The following is a 23034-nucleotide window of genomic DNA, read 5'->3' as shown; positions in this document are numbered from 1 at the left end:
ATCTCTTCCAATGCTTTCAGACACTTTATCATACCATCTTTGAAGCTTTTTCTAAAGCTTTCAAATAGTCATTTACACCCTAAAGAATTTACTTTCAAAGCTTGGCGTCTTCTCAGTTCCTGAGTACCAAGCTATGATAATGGAACTGCAACAGTTGGCGAAAGCAATGAAGTGCACTAAACCTTCAGCTTTGAGGCAAAGGTGTTGGCTGGTGTATATTGTCTAGACCGCATATCCACTAGGATAGAAGATCCTTCTTGATCCTCTATTTGCCAATCCATGAAGTGTTGCAAGAGGGTGGACTTAACGTGAATCGCATGGTCTTGTCAGAACTACCATCTAGTCATTGCCTCGCGTAAGGACTGCTAGAGGCTAACCATATCCTATTGGACATGTGGTCCAGACAATATACATAGTCAACACCTTCGCCTCAAAGCTAAAGGCCCAGTCAAGCTCATTAATTTTGCTAGTTGTTGTAGCCCTATCGTCATAGCTTTGTAATGACGATTTAAGAAGTAGCCAAGCTTTGAAGTAACTTTGTAGGGTATGTTGGACTATTTCGAAGTTTTAGAAAAAGCTCTCGAGATGGATATAATGAAGCTTTTGAAGGCATTGAAATGGCTTTTTTTGAATTGGGATGTTATTGCAAGAAGGTATGCTCATGATGGTAGGAATGTAAGAATTTATCCAACTCTAATCATGAATGAGGTTAATATGCTTCATTAGTGGATTTTCCCCTTGGATCAACAACACCATTTGTGTGCTTTGATGAATTGGTTTATTGTGGTCTCAAAGAAGATGAGAGTGTCGAATATTGTTTTGTTACCTTTAGAGAGTTGCTTCCATTCTTGGATGAATATACAATGGGTGATAATAGATATTTGGTGGGATTAGTTCTCTATTTCTTTAAGCATCAACTTTTACTAGATCGCCCAAGTGCATTTGCAAAAAGGCATTGTTTAAGTACATTATAATGTATTTTTATCAGCTGAAATTTCTTGTATCTGAGCATATTTCTATTTATAGAGTATGAAATCTATTCAAATTGCCAGTCGAATGCGGTGGACAAATCACTTATCTCAAAGAAGCAACCAATGGAATTTCATTCCGTTGATAATCTATTAGAATCCTAGATCATGGCAAAATATGTAGCAATTATCTCCCCTGTAAAACAAAGGAGAAAGCTCCAACAATATCTGCTTGCAAGGAGTGTTTTTTAACCAAAGGAAAGAAATGTTATGAATGATAGCTCTGAGAAATTCTATTAATGATAGCTTAGGGTCCTTGGCACCCGAATATGGATGAATATTCCCTCTCATACTCCCTCTTTGCTCGGAGAGTCATGAAGGATGATTATATCACTAGGGCTAAAAGACCGATTCTTGGTCCTTGTGGCGTTAGCTGCATGGTCAAAACCCATGTCGGAATTTGAAGATAATGAAGATTGCATGGAGTCCTTGCCCTTCTTCTCCTTCTTTCACTCAACCGCTAGCTTCCCAGAAGTAGCATTACCCCTTCACCATGTCACTTGTCTCTGAAGCAGCCAATCCTTAATCATGGATGCCACCGAAATGAGATGGCAGTCTGAGTATAGACTCATGCTCCAATTACGTAGTAGTCATATGCTGAAAACTTACTGGAGTCGTTGACGTTTGAGCTTTTAAGACATTGGCCACACAATCATACTTTAGAGGTAGCTTGTAGAGTACAAACCCAATAAATGAGCTTCGGGTAGGGTGAATTGCATGTCATGGAGCTGGTCCTGAATCTAGGTCACTCAAAGGATTCATAGCTGAATGGTGGCTGATAATCCCATCTACTGAATTTGCAGACATTTGTATCTTGTATGATCATCTCCATGCTATGAGCCCTATTCTAAGTCAGATGAGGACATAAGGAGCTCTAACACAATCGTGTTCGTCCGTTCATCTCTTCAAGACATTTTAGGTGGTCATTCTTGTCAATGGTATTTCATCAGCCCGTTGTGAGGCTAAGTAGAAAAGAGAACAAAATACACTACCCTAGACCCTAGACTATTGTAGCCACATGAACCTCAATTCAATCCTAAACACCTAACACTCAAAATGAAGGACAGGTAGAATAAGGCTAGTGTATGTTATCAATTCTTGTGACAATCTCTGTTATTCTCTCCTGATTAGTCTTGTGTATCTTAACCTCCTATTGGAGAAGATTCAAAGTGAGATATTTTATTGATATACATGCATACACCTTCACTATATCCAGCTCATGAAGGGTTGATTTTGCTGAAAAAGCACCCAGACTTGTCTATAACATCAGCAGATTTGTCTCGTAAATTGTTTCCAGTGCTACAATTCAAAATGCATAAATTGTAGGCTTGAAATCACTGTTTGCAGCAACCCCTGCAATTGCAGCTTTAGTAATCACGGCAGTTCAAAAATATGTTTGTATTTTTTTTCAACACATATGAGGCAAACCTTATGATGCATAGAGTTGATTGCATCTGGCAAGGCTGGTAGGACTACTACTGCAAGGTGAAGCCTGTGATTGGTATGAGGAGATGCTAGATGACTACCATAGGCAATTGGCCAAGGATGTTTAAAGCATTACAAGCCTAGTATGGAAGAAGAGAAGAACAGGTTGAACAGATATGGAAAGAGATTGATAGGATGGCCGAAGAAGAGCAAGTAGATGCTAAGCAACATGCAACTTAATTAGAGCACTCCACAGAAAGCCAGAGTGGATCACGGGCAGCTTAGCGTATATATCAAGAAAAAGAAGTTAAATGCTTCCTTGCATCCAAGCATTAAGTGGAAGTTGATCTAATCAAAGATCCAGGTACCTACGAGGAGGCAAGAAGAATAGCTATGGAGCAATAGGGAAAAAGAAGTAATAATTTTGATTCTATACCTGACTGAAATGCCTATTTCTTTGAAGGCATAGCCTGAAATTCCAGAACAGCAAGCACAAGCTTGACAAGAGGAGCCTACTAGAATAGCTGGGCAATCTTAGCCTAGCCATGCAAGCAATTCAGCAACAAACCCATCATTTGCAGCAACAGAACTAGAGAAGACACGAGCCTTGGAGAAATAGGATGATAGTGTTTCAATTGTGGTGAAAGAGGCCATGTTATGCCTCTGTGTCCCCAACCAAGAAGAGAGCCTAGCAGAGTCTATCACATCAGAAGACAATGAAGACAAAGCTCCAAATGGCAATATAGGAGGAGCTAGACCAAGTACAAGTGGTCTCAACTTGATTGTGCTAGAGCAAAGATCTTTCGCAGAGAAGACAAACAAAATACTGAATTTAATGGCACAAAAGAGGACAGAGAGTCACAGAGAGGGTAAAGAACCAATAGAGACTTAACCATGCCAACAAGCCAGCCATACATGGAGAAGAATGGAAAGTAGTCATGAAGGAACTTGGTGCAACTGCACTAGGGGCACTTTAGGGTCAAGAGTTAAGTCCTATTTATAGGACTCAAGGCCCTATTGTGCTCATCATTTTGTGATCACCACTCTTTGACACATAGCAAGTGGACCGTCGCATCCATACAATGGGATGGTGTGTGTTGGTGGTATGGAATACCCACCCTTGGGACGTAGTCGTTACCCAATTTGTTGCTAGCCTGCTAGGTTCGGGGGTGAGCCCGTTTGGCTCTAACGGTTAGGAAGTGAGTTAGATGTCCATTCATTTTGTGTTCCTTGGTATGGGTATGGCTTATGTCATGTCCCATGGGCAGGTTGGATCCTAGGTGGATGTTTGATAAAGACTCTTAAGGATTTGGGCAGAGATTGTACACTCTCTATGGAAGATGGGAGAGGATATAGGGCAATTTGGAGACTCTGAGGAGGAGAAATGCTTTTTACAAGACATGGGATTTTGGCACTTTCTTCCTTTTCCAAAACCACATGATCTAGCATTATAGACCTCCTGACTAGTTATCTACTCAAGCCTTGTAAGAGACTTCTCCTTGTTACATATTTTTGATATGGGAGTCCCTTACGAGCCTTTGCTTCATTTTGCCATGAGATATTTTGTTCCCTTATGAGGCTCCATTTTTCCGTGAGATATTTTGTTCTAAGGAGTCTTTATAATATGATTATTTCTCTTCTTTGAAAAAAAAGGACCTTTGAAAAGGAGGCAACAACATACATGATTGAAGTAACACTAGGTTGTTTCATCATCTTTTGGCATTTTTCACGGAGTAAAGTTGACACGAGATGCTACTGGATTTGTGATGTTCTTTTCTTTAGGTTCAAGGTCGTGTAGACCATTGCATGTGTCTTGTACTATATGGAGATGCCCCTTTTGATCTTCACACCTACTACCCTTCTATACAACAGTCATTAAAACTTTTGACTTCGAAGACATTGAACATGCATATTACATTTTGTTTCCTTTACATTCTTTATTATTTTTTCATTAAACAATGGTTGAGAGAGAGAGAGAGAGAGAGAGAGAGAGAGAGAGAGATTTTGAATTATGGTTGCAGCAACCTTGGAATGGAGGATTTGGAACAAAGATTGGCAGCACTACGTGGTTGAGAATTGAAATGTAATTGTTTCATTCATAGCATAAAGATGGTTTAATTATTCATTTTGCACTTCGTCTTGATTTGTATATCATGAGCACCCAATGGGCTTCCCCTTGTATATAAAAGAAGCAAAGTATTATTTGTTGCTTGCACCCATAATAATATCATGAAGGATGTCGCATGGCATCAATTGCAATCATACTTCCTATGTACTTACTGAAAAATAGTAACAAAAAATCCAATTAGATTCTTGAATTAGTTTTTAAAATTAGCAAGGCATATTATTGTACTTGTGAAATAAAAACTGGACTTATGTTTTGAATTTACAAGTACCGAAGGAAAGTTATGATTGGATTTGTGATAGTTATATAGTGGGTAAAAATCAAGGGTACCAACCAGTTGGCAGGCTACTAGTGAGTGCCATAGGCCATATCAACATGTGACTATTATTGGCTTGTATTGTAGCTCACAAATGCACTATTGCTAGTAATCATGATTGCTTTTGTTAACCTATTCTACTAGGTCAATATTTGAATGCTACAAGTATAGATTAAAAACTTGATTGGATATTTGCAATAGTGACATATATGGCATAGTTTTGGAATGCTAATGGGACTAGCAATAGGGTGCTAGTAACATATACATTGGTATATATGCACCTTCCATCAAATCGTGATTGCTTAACTTGAAAATTTGAACTTATTTTAATCATCCTAGTATGAAAAGGTGTGTTTGTATGCACGGTAGTTTTAATTCTCTTGAATTCTTCATGTCAAACACTTTGCGCATTGCTTTCTTATAAAAAACTTAACTGGTTGAATATCTATTGTACATTAACATCATCATACTCTTATCGACCTTTCTAACACTTATATCAATACCATTTTTGAAATTCATCCTAATAAGGCTGTGTTGTTTCTTGTGCACATCCAAATACTAATTGAGATTTGTAAGGTTGAATCCAATGGTACACATTATTCTAGTTGCTTGTAGAGAGTGCTTTCTCAACTTGCACTCATAATGTGGATATTTAGGATTCCCATGTATATATGATTCCTCATACCCAATTGGTACCACCTCTACACCCTCCTCCCACCTTATACTACAAGAGATCAATTACTCTACTAAAAGAGTTGTTGCGACAACTTTATGCAATTACTATTTTATCACCAAGAAAACCTGTATATTAAAGGCTATTGTAACAAGACCCAATGATAGACCAAATGCAAAATGCACAATCCTTGCTAGAAACAATTTACAATAGAAAAAAATCATTTTGAGATGCAATAACCTTTATGGTAAATCTCGATACTCAAAATGTAATACATGTCCTGATAATATGCAAACTGAAGTTAAATGTGAGCACGAATAAAACAAACTAGTTTATTGTAAACGTTTTAATAGAGTAAACCTTTACACCAAGACTATGATGTTCAAAGTTGAGAAATTAATGAATCCCAATAAGAGTGCATGTTCAAAAAAATAGCTACATAACTACTTTGCACAAAATTGAGCATAATGAGCATAATTTTCAAGTGAGCTTGGATAGAGATTCTCTAAAAAGAAAAACTATAATCTAAAACCTAATCTTAAACTCTTCAGGCATCTTAGAGAAAATTGAGTATAAATTATCCAAATAGACCTGTATGGGTCACATTTTTAAAATTCCTACGATCTATCAAGACAACTTATCAATTTTTTGGCGTCTACACATCGTATCAAATGCTATAGGACTTTTCGAGGACTTACTGCATAGTAAATATCACTAATCTACAAACTAACCGTATTTTAAAAAGAAATAGATCTTGAAATTTTCTAGGTCTATACTTATAAGAGACAACAAATGACATGAAATTTGTGAGTCACATATCCTTTCATTTAAAAATACAAGCCTTGAAGTAGAATCTTGTCATGTACACTCATTCTCAACTTGACAAAAGGGCCATAAAGGTCTGTTAGAATGACAACATATATTTGTATCTTGGAGATAAGATATTTAGGAGTGTTAGATGACATATTGTGGCATTAGATGGGATATTTGTGGATGGTAGCAACCACCCACATGCCTCCATCTTGTATAGTCTCTCATACATGATATTTTTAGATTAGGGACGATGGAATTATAAGGTTGCACTTCAATGCGATTACGACTTATGACCTTTGTGAGTCAAGAATACACTTACTGATTTTGATTAATTAGTTGCTTATTTACTAGAACATGGGCGTTTGAGCCTTTGGCTTTGAAGAACCAAAAAGCTTGGACCAAGTTGAGTTCTTCATAAACTCAAGCTCTTTAAATAAAATGATATGAGAGCACCTTTAGCCTCATAGGGTAGTAATTCTAATCTCTCACAACCTTAGAGTTGGCCTCATGTTACCAAGCCATTTGCATTGCCTATTAGGAGGTTCCTTTGATACATTAAGTCTCTTTAGTGGATAATCTCTTGTTTGACTACTCTATTATCAAGCACAACCTGTTTGGAAGATTCGAGTAGTTGTTAAGTCCACATCAAACTTAAGGAGGATTGAAGAACCAACAATGTGCTATTTTAAGAAGAGTTTCATAAAAAAGGTTTCTACAATAAAGCAAGTGCTACATCAATAGAAGCTTCAACAATAAGGATTACATGAAGAGCAATGCTCACCTTTATTCTTGGAGCTTCTCTTATTGGTAACATTTATCTTGGTTGTATGTCAAGTGCTATGTCTTCATCATCATTCTATAGCTACATATTTGTCTTAGCAAAGTCCTTGAATAACCTATATTTAAGTGGATGTTGGGAGTTGAACCCACATTGATCTCCTCTTAGCAATCCATTACCTTGGAAAGGATGACAACTACTAAGAGAAAACAAGGAACTCTTATGCTACATGTATGCTTTCCTATATTTGGTTTTACTTGGTCTCTATCACTTGGCTTATTCATATTTTCAAACTATCAAATTCTAAAGTATGGAAGATGGAGGAGCATCTATCATCACATCTACTTGTGCTCACGGAAAAAGAATATGGTTCCAACATTGTGCTCAAGGGGGAGCATCTATCATTGCATCTATTGTGCTCAAGGAAAGAGAATATAGTTTCAACATTGCAAATATTGAAGCTTTCATGGTTTGTATTACTAGCTCTACTTATATTTTTGAGTAATAAATGTCTAATATCAAGCTCTACATCTATAAAGAGACCCATCAAAGTCTTATAACTTAGTTCCTATTTGACTACTATATTGTCTATCTACATAGTATAGGACTTCTTGAAAACAATCATTATTTAATGTCATCAAGCAATTATTCATTATAACAAAGTGCAAAGGAGGAGCCTGTATCTACATATAATTGATTCTATCATTCAAGGGAAAAAGTCCACTTGGATATCTTGCATTGTTTTTTAATTCAAGCAAACATGGTCACTTGGTGAATTCTACTTTGCAAGCTACATTACTAAGGTTACTTCTAGTCTTATCAAAGGCCTTACTTATTGTACATAAGGCTAGTATCATTCCTCTAGGGCAATCATATTTTATATATAATATGGAGATGAATAAAAAATATATATATTGCTACTTTAGCTTATGCAACATGCTCTGACATAAATCTGTAGCACCTCACAACCTCCAAATTAACAATGGTCCCCTCATCAATCTATCCTTGGTACGACTACTATATCAATCCTAGTTTAGCACAAGACACCTATCATTGTCATCATTGAATAACTTCCATAATCATCCTTGAAGCTCATCTCTCACGAGGTTAAACATCAATGCTATATTGTCAATGCCAAGTCAAACTTCAACTTCCTATTTGATCACTTTGACTTAGACCTTGTTTGATTTGTAATATTTTGCATGTATTCTACCACATCCATCCCCTTTATTTTCTCCACCAATCATCTTGTGCATTCGACTCACTTAATTTCCCATCACTTTCCATTTCATCTTCCCCCCAAAAAACTCTCTATCCCTCATTTGCAAGTCACTTTCTTCCACACCTATTGTTTTAAGTTTCCACTTACCTTTTGCACCTTCTTTTTAAATATCACTTGTCCACCCTCTCTTCTCAACTATTTCTTATGTACAAGCTCAATCACTCCTTGCCATTCATAGCAACTTGCCAAGCATCTCCCTTTCCTAGATCTATATCATAGTGGAATACACCAAATTATAATCTTATGTGCTTTTTCTTTTACCACTATCGTATGCCATCTCCAACCATCTTACTATAATGCATTTGGCTTTACAACATTGCAATAGCCCATTGTCATTTTGATCACCTTTTCTCTATTTTGACATGGAAGAAGACATCATCAACACATTTTTGGATTTCCTTTGGCGTTTCGAGATATATATAAAATAATTGCACATTTCTTGATTTAACTTGATGCACTTGAAACATAATTGGTACAAGCTATTGATGAGTGGTAAGGCATTGATTTTTTATATAAAAAAGAAGCAAATCCTTTTACTTAGCTCTATAAGCGAAGCCTTCACTTGCAAGTATTATTCCTACTTCATCATTGGCACATTTTTATGGATTTGACATCGAATCTATAACACTCATCAAATAGGTGAAGTGATAAAGGGACCTAATTTGTCTTTAGTTGTTATGATTATATGCACATGGTAGGGTGGTGCAAGAGTTGGCCACCCTAGTTGGATCTACCTCAACGAAAGTTGGAGCTGCTACAATCTCACTTAGATATACCACAATTGATTTCTTCAACTTCAAGGCTAATCTTTGTAGTGCATTTTAGCAGCTTGACTTTCCTATTTTTTTGTTGAATGGAAGAATTCTTAGTTGCATCAAGTACACAACCATCACTCCTAGTGGCTACTTTTACCTTGGATATTATCTCTTATTCCTTCTATCTTGATTTCAAAATCTTTCAACCCCACATTTGACATTTCAAAACCAGTTGATCCCACATCTCAATTTTGACTTGTCTCTAACTTCTCTTATCTCTTCATCATCACCATATGCAAGATCCCATATGTTACTACTGGTTAATTATGCATATTGACTTTCTCACCTTGTCATTCTTCACATATCCTTTGGTTGATCTCTACTACAACTCAATCATTCCTTACATAATTGCAATGGACAATGACCCTTTGAGTGTATCTTTATCTAGTTAGCCACATGTTTTAAGGGGTTGCTCTACTCACTATTTATTTAGAAAACTAACAAGAAAGTTTTAATGAACTTTCTATTCAAGATTAAGGGGTTGATTGGGCAGCTGCAAACTTCAAATTTTGGCAAGTTGACAAAAAAAATCAAGGTTCATGAGCTAGCTAAAAGTGTCCTTTCACCATGAGGGTAGACAACCCTAGATATGAAGGCAAAGGAAGTATTCATTTAATAAAAGGATTTCTAAAAATTGCTAAACTAAAATCTTTGGCTAGTAAGTATAACACATATGTAATTATAACAAAGACCAAGTTAAACATGCTTATGCAATTTTTAATTGTATATGAGAGGGCTAATAATGTACTCAAATGGGTACTAAATAGCTTTGTAATTCCTACTTTTTTTCCTCTTGTCATCATGAGGAAGGATGCGGAGGCCATTTTGGATTTTACCTAACTAAAAGGACAATAATGCTAGCAGGACTTGCTTGGCCTAGGTTATGTGTTGATTCTTCCCATTAGTGTAAGGTTTTTCAGCTTGTGAATCATTAATTAGGAGGGTTTTGGTTTCAAAATACACTAAAGATATTGTTGTTAATGGGCCATTTGCAAAGTGGGGTTTGATTTCACTAGATCTTTTCTTGGTAGTAAGACAAAAGGAATAGTAGTGTTTGGATTTCATTGGACCTTTTCCTAGTATAGGAAATCATACATCCTCAATGTAGTGGATTAGATGTTCGAATGACTTTAAGCTAAAGACACCAAGAAAAATGTAATAAAGAGGACCAAATGAAAGAAAGATGACTTCATCCAAAAAATGTAAGAAAGAGGACCAAATGCAAGAAAGAGGACATCCAATTTCTAATGGAGACCTAAAGCAAATAAAAAGAGGCCATTATCCGATTTCTAATGGAGGATATGTACTACAAGTTTGGGATACCTTTGAAAATAATAATAGATCAATGTCTATTTTAGAAATAAGTTAAAAAGTAAGCTACTAAAGAAATTGGATTTAGGGTTGCAAGAATTTAAGTTTACAACTAGAAGAAGAGAAAACTTGAGAGAGCACAACTCAAATTGTATTGAGAGGTATGTAAGGAGAAGATTTACAAGTCTAAGTATGCCCTAAAGTGAATATATAAGGTTGGGGGAAACAAGTCTTCTAAAGAGGGAAAAGAGTACTGCAACACATCACTTCAAAAATATGGTAACAAATATGCCTTGGTAGTGATGCAGTGAACAAGAGCTAGCACTCATGTTTAGGGAATTGCAAAGTCCAATGGACTAGATTAATTCACAAAGGGAAGTAAGCCCAGAACTTTGCAGAAAGGTTTAAACTTCTTGTAAGGAAAAGCCTTTGTGAAAATATTTGCAAGGTTATCCTATGTTAGCACATAGGACAAGTTGATCTCTCCTATAGAGTCCCTCCCTACCATGATGACATTGCACCTCAATGTCTTTAGTACATGTATGGAGTATTGGATTCTATGAAATTGCCAATGCACTCTAAATTTTTTAGTGAAGGTAGTGGTGGAAAATGACTATCCAAAACCCAAATTAGCTAAATGGCATGTGAGCCAAATACGCTCAACTAAAGTTGTGAAAGCTATAATGTACTCAGCTTCAAAACTAGAAGTGGCAACAATGGGTTGCTTCTTTCTCAACCATGATATGCATGAAATGCTAAGCATGAATCAAAAACCACTTATGGATAAATGTGTATCATAACAACCAACCCAGTCAGAATCTGAAAAAGAATATTAATCTAGTGGTAGTGATCTACCCCTGGGATAGAACAACTCAAGGTGCCAAACTGTATCACTCAAGCATTGAAAGATCTACTTTACTACCTACCAATGCTTAATGCTTGGACTATGCATAAACTTGCTTATCTATGAGATTGCAAATTGAATGTTCGGCCTCGTAATGCATACATAAATCAATCATCCAATAGGCTATTGGTAGAGAAAGGCATCAAAGCAATCCCTAGCATAATAAAGTCTTAACTTCAAACTTCTCTCCATAGGAGTAGCAATACACTTGTAGTCCTGAAGATCAAATCTCTACGATAATATCTCTATGTACTTTATTTGACACAAAGCAATACTTACATCATACTACTTGAAATGAATGCCCAAATAATGATGCAATAAGCCCAAAATTGACACGTCAAAAGATGAATTCAATTTAGCCTTAAAATCAGTAATATGTGTCTCATTAGGATTAGCAAGTAGCATATCATTGACATAAACCACGATGATTAGAAGCACATCACTCTCATGCCTAATATAGAAGTCGCGATCTCAATTGGACTATTTTGAACACCATGTGTAGTAAAAGTAGTTTATAAGAAAAGGCCCACTATTTTTCTAATCCCCCATTTTTATGACTTGCCACTCCCTTGACAAGTTGCATTATCACTCTAATATAGTGATAGTGCCACTTCAAGTGTATGTCATGCTACCATGCATGATTGGGAGTTGATGTAGTGGCGCGCGCGCATGTGCGCGTGCACACACACACACACACACACAATGCAACCTCTTGGTTTGCAAGTGATACGCCAAAGTTTTGCCTCTAAATCATCTACTACAAAATATAGAATATGCTCTATGTAGCTATGTGCTTGAAGACTACCTCTCTATAGAGTTACAATTGCTTTAAGACTACCTCCTTGTAGAACTACATTGCTTGAAGACTACCTCTTCATAGAGCTACATTGCCTGAAGGTTGCTACTATGTCATCTTCATAGACAAAATTGGTAAAATGATATAAAGGGTTTAGCAAAGGGGAGGGCTATCCTCTTGCCAGGTACTACTTTGGGTAGGACTACTTGGCTTGTAGTTAGGTTAATCAAGATAAGTACAATTGACGTTGTCTTATCATGTCCATTCACATATGTCAATTGCTACATTTAGATCTTCTTTTTTTTATGGCCTACATTAATTGTCGCATCACATATCAATTTCAACATACACTTTGGAATAGATCCTACCAAGTTGGAAGGGACCTTGACTAATCATACCACTTGATGGGAGTGTCGTTATCATGTGACCTTATACCTCAATAGAAGTTACAGTATGTTCTTTGTATGTCCATTTAATAGATGTAATGTGCCCACTGTCCAAGCACATTTTTGCGGCCCATCGAGAAACGAGTCTAAGCGTTGCTGCCCAGCACTCCCACGGGATGTTCCAGGTTTGTCGCCTAGGGACGATTTCCGCAATCTGTAAGGCATGCATCTTATTTCTTCCAAGATTCTGCCCTTGCACTAGTAATAGGGGCCTCAAGAATCTATCTTGAGTCACGCAGAATGTTCGAGTAGGACCCGAAGGTAGGGAATTTACAACCAAAGCCCCCTTGGTATCCAAGCATCCTCCCACATTCAAACTATCCCACAAAGAGACCTCTTGTGGTGGGTTCGGTCCACGTTGCCAGCATGGTTATTGAGAAACCCCTTAGTTAGGGACGGCGACCACCTGGGGGTGGCCTTGCATGCCCTCCATGAATTCAACCTGATTCATTATTCCAATTTCTTGCGAGTTTGGGGTCATACAATCCTTTCATAGAGGATGTTCCTAAATTTACAAGCACAAACAATAGTGAAGGCAAGTACTCGGGACATCTGCTAAGGTGGAGTCCCCCTATCTTTGATGCTTAGGGTTTTCCCTTCTTGCCTTGTATCAATTTCCAATATCCTCTGAGGGATAGAGAATACCCTCTTTCCGACCCCACTCCTATGTGATAGGAGCGAGCAATTATGCAATTGGATCTATATTTGATAGTTCTCGGATGGTAGCTGCCCTAGCTTGCTAGTCTTTAGTCCAGGGTTCTTGTCTTAAGAATATGAAACTCGATTTTTCTTGTGTTAACATCGAGTTGTATCATGGTTAAAGGTGATATCTCCAAGGGTGTTTTGGATTTATCACAGCCAGACGCAAGATAGAAACCAATGAGGGTTTTATTTCTCTCTAGGTTAGCCTATGTTTATAACAATAGCTTGGCTTGTTTATAACTAAACCCTAATTAAGTTGAATTGAACCCTAGCCTTATGTAACATATAGGGTTTAATTTATTGATTTGCCTCAAACAATTAAGTTTGGCAATTCATGTGCTTGTCTTATATCTATCTTTAAGATGAATCCCTAGCATGTAGTGTAACTGAAACTTTTTGTTAATTTATGAAGCGGGGGACCTTACAGTTACGGTGGGGGAAAATATTACATCCTTCCCCCCTTCAGGAATCAAGATGTCCTCATCTCGAAAGGAATTGGGGGTGTTGTTGGTTGAGAGTATTCTCATCAATCCATGTTTCATCCTCTTCTGGATAGTCCTTCCCCTACATGAGGTACTATTTGAGGGTTCTACTCCTCAATCTCTTTTCTCGAATGTCTAAGATTATATCTAGCTAGAGCTCAAGGACTCGGCTTGGCATTACAACTTGTTGATCATTGAGTACATGACTAGGATTGGATACATATTTATTTAGTAGGCTAACATGAAATACATTGTGAACCTTTAGGTTCTCGGGGAGTTGGAGTTTGTAGGCATTGGGTCCTAGGCACTTGAGGATCATGTAGGGCCCGCAATACCTAATTATTTGGTCTAGAGACATAAATGAAAAATCCCATCGAGCTCTACATTTGAGTATGGCTCATGATACCAAAACTATAGTGCAATGATTTTCATAGACAAAAAATAAATTGCTACTCCAATGTGTGGGATATCAATATAAAAAATAAAAAAACATGTGCATAGACTTGTCTTAAAAACATATAGCAAAGTACCAATATGTGATACAAAGAAACTTGAATGTTGAACTCATCTCATGCAAACAAACTCATCTAGAGCTTAATAACTTCCTCGAAGTATAACCCGGCATACACTAGAAGGTCTATGTAGAGGTCTCAATAAAAGGAGGAATATGTTTTATACTTAGGGAGCTCTTGCATGCCCTTCTACTGCTCCACTTGTCATGCATATTGAAAAACATGGTTGAGACAAGAGGGGAAAGTAGAAGAACTAGAATGAAACCATAGTGGCATGAAAGAGATTGCCCTGATTTGAAGGTTGTGAGTACATTATTTTATCACTTTATAGCTTGAACAAATTGTTCCCTCTTTGCTTATGGGATACAATTTCTTACATGTACTTGGAACACAGCCTCTAGCACCATATTTTAACACCCCCCCTTAGTATTGCCTTACCCTTTAGATAATTACATCTAAGGATGTAGGTTTCCCCCCAAAATTCTTGCAATGCCTCTAGCTCATGCAATGTCAAACAAAGTATAGGCAATTTGTACCAAATACCTTCAAAAATTTCTTCATAAGATCGTGAGGATTCTTGTACAATGTTTACTTTTTGGTTCCAACAATCTTTATTGGTGTGTCCAAACTTGTTGTAACTTTTGCACCTTGGTCTTCCTTTGTTGAAACTGTTCTATTCCTTATGTCAAATTTTGTCTCATAGATCCTACAAAAACTTCTTGAAGAAGAACTTTTGTTGTAAACTGCAGTTACTATAGGGTTCCATGTAGATTCTTGGGCCTTCTTTTGCTCTTGCTTGTATAAGGAAACTTCTACTAAGTTGAGTTTTATATCTAACACATTCCTCAATGTTGCTACCATATGCTCATAACCTTTATTAGGTTTACACACATTATTGAGTTACACAAGAATGGCTTCAACTTCTTCAATATCTTTACCAATGGAAGAGAGTTGCACTTAGACTTTTGAATTTATTGATGAGTGATGTTAGAAGTAAAAGTTATTTAGGTCCAATCCGAAAAAGTCCATCAAAAGTTTTTTTTTTTAATTTTTTGCTTATGAACCAAAGATTCTATCAAGCTCCTCCCATGCTTATTGTGCCCTTTTTATGCGTGAAATGTGGTGGAGTACATCATCTAAAAGGCCCCATGCAATAAGTTTGAGTGCCTTAGTATTTTTTCTCCTCCATCGTGGACCATTAGGATCTTCTACTTCTACAAACAACTCCCATAAGTCCTTGCACATGAGATGATATATAGTTTTCATCTTCCTTATATGAAAATCATCACCATTAATTTTGGCCACTCCTTTTATTTCTAACATTTTTAGAAACAAAGAGGTCTTTCCAATGACTCACACAGTAGTGTCTAACTCTGATTACAAAAATAGGAGGACAATAGAAAATCTTATTATAAACATCTATTTAGTGTCTTTGATACAATAATGGATTCTTGAAGAGTGTGAATAACCTTTTTTGGCAACTTTGTTTAGTTGAAACAAGTTTGGGATGGATGTAGCGTGAAAATAGGTTCAACTTAAACCACTTCAAATGATGGAATGTGAACATAATGAGCATGCACTAGCTTTCAGGTATGAATAGCCTTTGAGCAAACTCGTTCCTTGCAATACAACCTTAATAGCAAAGGTAATCAAAGAAAGATTTTATAAAACATTAATGCTTACTATTTTGCAAAAAAATGTTGTTATTTCCATGTGGAATGTGCTCAAGTTGAGAGGCTATCTTTGACACTATCAATTAACTAGAGTTAATATTGAGGTAGCAAGGTATGATATTTGGAGCAACAGGATAGGAATAAGATATCAATCTCAAGAAATTGACATAGACTCGATTGACTAACTGACCACCCCAAGCAATCCATATCCTAGAAAAAATTCAACATGACCTCTACACATGTGCGACCGAAAGCTTCATGTGATGCAATATAATCAAACACTTTGAATCCCCATATCATGCAGAAAAGAAAAATAACAAGACATACCGTATCCCTGGCACGTCCATGTAACCAAGACAAAAATGAAAATCTCAAAGGAACTAATCACATTGACATGACACTGGAAATATTAACCACCATTAACGACAAAAGATGCTAGACAAGATTCTATCATGATTCATCCCCATGAATCTCATTTATTAAAAAGGGAATGTGCAGTGTAGGGGGATTAAATATAATGAAGGATCCATTTTAATAAAGTTATTGATAATGGGTGAGATTTTATTAGGTTACAAACCTTTAAAAGAAAATGACAATTATTTCTTATCCGTTAGTTTAAAAAATATTAAGTGTGAAACGATGCCTTTTTTATAAAAATTGTAACCCTAACTTCGAACCTTGATTGTGGTCTCTAAATGCAAATTTATTGATTAAAAATTAAGTGTATGTTTAGCACTTTTTGTTTAGTGGATGCACCTGTGATAGTAGGTTCATTTTTAAATAAACTTAGAAGTGTGTGTGATGGGACCAAAAATGGGCTGGCACTGGCTATGGCACTAGCCGGACCTCATGCATACAACAGACACCTCCACCATCACCCGACCTCACGGGCCAGGAGCGTCTGTAATAACTAAATGCACACTAGATACTTCTAATATTGCATTTGTAGCTGAATAAGAGTCCAACGGCACCTTCCCCAAAACCCCTCAAATGGGGTATCCCACACATATTGGCAATAAATATTTCTATGGAACTCTAAATGTTCTCACACAAGAAAGGAATAGCATCTCCTGTCACTAGGTGATGCACAGAAGGAATTGATGTGTCTAAACTACCATCTCAATAAATTTATAGATGTAAGGCATGCAAGAAGGGTACTGCTTAATGTAGCAAGGACTCCCACTGGAAGAATTTTAGCAGGAACTATTTCAGCCACACACTTTAAGTGCTTTCTCTAAATGACCAGTGAAGGAGGGGAGTCATTATCTTCAAGGATGGATCTAGGATCTTCAAGAGGAGGAAGGAAACTACTAGAGGATTTTCAAAAGGTGGTGCGATTTCCTTCGCAGGGGTAGAGTATGTCAAGAAAACATACAAGTAAAAACCGTAAGTGATATTCATCACATTATTCCTCTAATGACCCTGATAAAGTATTGTTCCATTTTGGCAAGGAGATAAGAGCTTCAATCAATGGTCATGCCCTTAAGCATGATTTTGGAAGCAGTGAATAATTCCTTGGACATGTAATTAGATGGTTTCTTGGCATGCATGCACCTATCTTGAAGGAATTGACACAATTATTTTCAAAAGGGATCAGAGATCATGGAAACACAAACACCAAATGTAGTGATGACCCATTTAGCATCCAAGAAGTCCTTACTCTGTCTCTGCAGCAAGAGCTTCATAATGTCCACATCGGAAAAGAGTTGGTGATCTATTGGAAAGGTTTCTCCATGGTAGGGAAGAGAGAAAGCCTTTCCCAAGCCTCGAGGTGTCATCAATACAGTGGTACCATGGATAGAGCCACACTATTTACTATAAGAGGTTAAGAGCTCATCACACTAAGGTAGGATCATCAAGAATGAGTGGCAATGAGAGAGCCACAAAATGGGATAGGCCAGTCTTAGTAATAAGGTCTAACTCGACTAACCAAAGGAACATTTTGGATTTGGGAAGCAGTTTAAGATGTTATTCGGATGAGAATAAAACACATATACCACACAGACAAACATAGAGGAGGCCTACAAGATATGTGAATGCGCCCTAATCTCAACGAGCACACAAAAATCAACTAACAGACAAGAAATCGTGACCAAGAAGCAATGCCAAAATACAATCCAACCAAGCTGAAAATTGACAGTGTAAGGAGAAAAAAAAATACAACGCGCATTTTTTAGGGCTTGTTTTAGAGTTTCATGGATTTTTTATCAGTTTATTAGATTTTGATTTTTTTAAAATAAAAACAAATAAAACCAATGAAAAAGAGGAATTTTGAGATATGATCAATCAATGGGTTTGTGTGTGTATGTTTTTGTGTTAAATAATTAATATTAGGACATATATAGTTATGTATTTGGATTAGTTTAGTCTTTTATTTTATTTTGGGTTTTCTTAAAATCTTATGTGTGTTTTTTTACCCAGAATATGAAAATGATGTATCATGAGGTTTTTATTTTTTAAATAATTTTTTGACTATATTTTTAATCTTCATGCATTTTACAAGTTTTTTAGTTTTTTCTTTGATATTATTTTATATTTTTAATTTTCGGTAATTTTTAATGAAAATTAGATATTCTAAAATTTTTAGCTTTGTGTGGAGTGATTTTGTGAAATTTTGTGGAATTTTTTAGGGTTTTTTAAATATTTTCAGCAAATATCTTAGTAATATTCAAAAGACGTGTGCATTAATTGCGGCAAGGTATGTACCCTATGTTATGCATCAACAATAGCTTTGCAAGCTCTATGGTACATGCAAGAAAGATGTACGTCCTCGCCCATGAATGGTAGCAAGCCAACCAAGTACACACAAATACAAAGATTCGCACACAAAGCACAATTAGCATGGGATACACAAAAAGTGGTCCGCATGCCCATGCATGAATAGGGCCTAAGAGGGGTCGTTTTGAAAACTCGCACAGCTACACGGGACACCATGGAAACTAGGACTAACAAGGGAAAAGTACAAGAAAAGAGGGAGTGTCCTACATGTTGGGGGAAAAGGGGGTGGTGGAAAGGGGTTTTAGAGGTGGTGGGAAAGGGGGATTGTGTAAGGGGTGGGAATGGGAGGTTGTGTAAAGGGTAGGAATAGGGGTTTTGTGGAGAAAGGTGGGCGAGGAGGAGGTGGTGGAGGAGGAGGAGGAGCAAGGAGGAAGGAGATGATGGAGGGGGGGAGGAGGGAAAAGAAGGGAGGAGGGGAAAGAGAAGAAGAGGAGGGGTGGTGGTAGGGAGGAGGAGGAGAAGCAGGCGGGGGGCGGCAAGGTAGGTGGGGTAGGGTGGGGTAGTGGAGGTAGATGAGGTAGTGGGGGAGAAGCAAGGCAGGGAGGTGAGGTAGTGGAGTAGGTGGGGCAAGAGAAGCGGGGTAGTGGGGCGCGAGGTAGGTAGGGTAGGCGGGGAAGGGGCTAGGGGGAATGGTAGGCAGGAAAGGGGCTAGATTAGGGAGGAAATGGAAAGGGGCAAGGAGGGCTTGGAGTAGGGAGGAAGGGGGGGATATGGTGGGAGGGAGGTGGAGGGTGGGGTAGAGGAGGGAGGGTAGGAAGGGGCTGTTGAGATATTGGCAATCACACTCAGCTTAGCCTCTTTGTACGGAGCAGTGTGGGCTCAGGATGTAGAATCCCATATGCACAGTGGTGGAAAGTGCAACCTAGTATATTCCTATAAAGGATTGTACTTGCTCTCTTTTTGAATGCAATGTCATATTACTTTTGTACTTCCAGCAAAGTGTATGTGTCATTCTCAGTCCACTACACAAGATTGTGTTTATGAGTCCAAGCTTCCATCTTGGAACCTAATTCACTTGTGTGACATTTGGTCTTGATGTCTATTACCTCATGAGCTCACTCTTCCTCTTTCAACCTCCAATGCCATGCTCTAGATCGGACATTTTGTACATGGTATCAGAGCCCAGTCGAGCATGGCTCAGCTCTATAAATCACTCCTCTCAATCTTTGGCTAGCTCAGCTTGACATAAAACCCTTCATCTTTCACCTCCATCTTCACTCTATCTCTCTTGGTTAGAATAGATAACACCTACCTACCTCTGTTGGAGCAGCCATACCTCTTCAATCAGGCCATATCTCTTCAAGCTTTCTTCTCGACAGTTGTTCCTTAGCTCAAGACGTATCTTTCTAGCCCAAAATTTCCTGACATTGTGCAACATATAGCCCGACATTGTTGAAAAACATAGATCGGGCACAAATTTCACTGCCATAAATTGGACATGTTCTCTCTTCCTTATTGTGAGCATTATTCCACAAGTTGTCATAGGGCATTTGTTGGTCATGTAGGTAACTTACTTCAACTAAGAGGGCTTGAGAAAATTCCACTCTAGTAGAGAGATATTAGAAGATCACTCAGAGGTGGTACTGCAGGAAGCCATAGCCAAAGCTTGCTACTATTGTTCAATTGATGGCACCATCATCAAGCCTCACAATGTCAAGGGCTACTATAGGACTTTTGAAGTTTATCATACACGCTACCTCCTGACAAAATTTTAACTCAAATGGTCCACTGGGTGAGCTGCTACAACCAAAATATCAGGCTGCTCTCTTGAAACTGTAACTGGCAGCCATAGCCACTTACCTTCAAGCTCATTTTTTCCTTCATTTTCTCTCTCTTGCCACTTAAACCAAACCTCTGCCACTCTGATCCACTAAGAACTGAAGTTTATAGCAAGGTTTCAATATCCAACAAGCAAGCCTTGGAAAGCTTTTGAAGATTTGAAGCTTTCAGTGAAGTACAAGCATCAAACATAGTGAAATTCTATGCTACCATTGCTTGTGTTTTTCAACAACTACAAAAGTTAACTTGGTTACTGATCAACCTCAGTCAAGTGAAGTCATTTTGAAGCTATTTCCAGCAAGCATTCCCCATCAAATCAGCAAGGAGGGGAGAAATTCAAGAATCAAAGCATCAAACTCAAGTGCCTGAAAGCATAGTATTTATTGATACTTATCAAGTGTTATTTGACACTACATTCTGCTGCTCAAATTTGAGTGTTTTGCTGCTGATTTGTTGCTCCAGCATGGGCAAAGACTCTTCAACTGTTCGATTCAAAGGGGTCGATTTTCACACGTGGCAAACCCGCATCAAGCTCATTCTGATGAAGAAGGGTCTTTGGGCCATTACCAATGGCAAGGAGAAGAAGTCTCAGGATGCGAACCTTGCAGTTACTTGGCAAAATAATGATGACAAATCACAGGCCATCATTAAGTTGGAATTAAATGACATCTTCATTCACCATGTGGATACCTGTGAAACCTCTAATGATACATGGAAGAGATTAGATACTTTGTTTGGTGCACAATCAAAGTCATCTAAGTATGGATTACTGATTGAATTTTTCAAGCTAGATATGAAATCAAACACATCTCTTGCAACTCACTTAAACTACATGGAAAGTCTCTTAACTCAACTTGCAGGAATTGATCTCAATATGGATAAAGATATTTGTATTGGTGTGTTGTTAAAAAGTTTGTCTCCTAGCTATAATAATGTATCAACTACATTGATCAACACGCCTAGTCCTAAACTAGTTGACATTGAGGCCTCCCTGCTAGAAGAAGAAAAGAAGATAAAATACAAAGAAGAACCAAGCATCTCTAAAGATGAACAAATGTTATATGTAGGTACCATGTACAAGGGCAAGAAAGATCAATTGGTATGTGACTTCTGCAAAAGAATCGAGCACACGGAGAAATTCTGTCATGCCAGGAAGAGGTCACAAAAGGCCTATCTAGTTGTTGTTAAAGAAGAAGAAGACCATGGAGCAAAAGAAAAAGAACAAGAAGACCACTAGGAGAAGGACAAAACTCATCAATCCTTCTATTCTGATAGACTTTTCTAGCCTTGTATTGCCTAGCCCTAATGCTTCTAACATAAGCTTGTTAACTCCTCATGTAACCTTATACTATAGCCTTTATGCACTTTGTGAGGTCCCTATTATAGCCTCTAGTGTTTACCATGTTTATGGTGTGCCCACACTTTTTAGGTGGTTGCTCATTAAAGCCTCTACACACTTTGTACTTATCTGGTTGAGGAGGAGTGTTGAGATATTAGCAATCACGCTCAGCTTAGCCTCTATGTATGGAATAATGTGGGCTCAAGATTCAAAATCCCATATGCACAGTGGTGGAAAGTGCAATCTAGCCTATTCCTATAAAGCATTGTACTTGCTCTCTTTTTGAATGTAATGTCATAGTACTTTTGTACTTTTAGCAAAGTGTCTGTGTCATTGTCAATCCACTACACAAGATTGTGTTTATGAGTCCAAGCTTCCCTCTTGGAGCCTAATTCACTTGTGTGACATTTGATCTTGATGTCTGTCACCTCATGAGCTCACTCTTCCTCTTTCAACCTCCATAGCCATGCTCTAGATCTGACATTTTCAACAGGGGTAAGGTTGGAGGGCAAGGTAGAGAGGGGAGTAGGGAGAAAGGGAGGAGAAGAGAAGGAGCACAAAAGGGGGAGGGGGGGGGGGAAAGGAGGAAAGAGTGTAGGGAGAAGAAGAATGGTGGAGGAGATGGGGATAGAGAAAGAGGTGGGAGGAGAGAGAAGAAGAAGAGAGAAGGAGAACATGATTGGGGGAGTAGTTGGGGTGTTTTTTCTTGAATGAAATAACTGAAAGAATTAGAAAAACCCCCACTCGACTATCCCACGCACAAACACAGGGTGGGGTAAAAAATTTTGCAGTGTGAGATCAAATGGAAGAGGGAGGAGCATGGCTGATTGGCCGCAATACTTCGAAATCGATGGCATGCAAAATCTAGTGTTTGTATGGACACGTAAGGAAACAAGACCAAAATGTCATGGAAAATTTGACTAAAAGATCCAAGCATTGGATTGACATGTGGCAAAAATGAAAATTGGGTAGAATGACTAATGGAACAGGATGGACAACAAGAACAATATGTCTGGCATAAAAAACATGCATTCATAAGGAAAAATGGCAAAAAATA

General features: G+C 37.8%; 1 protein-coding gene across 2 annotated transcripts in view; it reads left to right on the top strand.

The window, feature by feature from the left end:
- Positions 1-4809, top strand: part of LOC148014417 (vacuolar protein sorting-associated protein 2 homolog 3-like) — a 162840-nt gene extending 158031 nt beyond the window's left edge. Inside the window, exon 12 of one of the 2 annotated variants that reach the window (XM_087667423.1) lies at positions 4475-4809. Coding sequence is in view for 1 of the 2 variants with exons in the window: in XM_087667422.1 (XP_087523548.1) it covers positions 4475-4526 (52 nt within the window). In the remaining variant the exon portion in view is untranslated. The remainder of the gene's footprint in view (positions 1-4474) is intronic. The other variant, XM_087667422.1, reaches the window with a different exon arrangement.
- The last annotated feature ends 18225 nt before the right edge of the window (positions 4810-23034 follow it).

The sequence above is a fragment of the Lygodium microphyllum genome, chromosome 25 (genome assembly GCF_053477565.2).
Source record: "Lygodium microphyllum isolate KBCC chromosome 25, Lygodium_microphyllum_v1.1.10, whole genome shotgun sequence".
Taxonomy (NCBI): Eukaryota; Viridiplantae; Streptophyta; class Polypodiopsida; order Schizaeales; family Lygodiaceae; genus Lygodium; species Lygodium microphyllum.
Note: the sequence above shows the minus strand (reverse complement) of the source record. Positions and strands in the feature narration are given on the sequence as shown.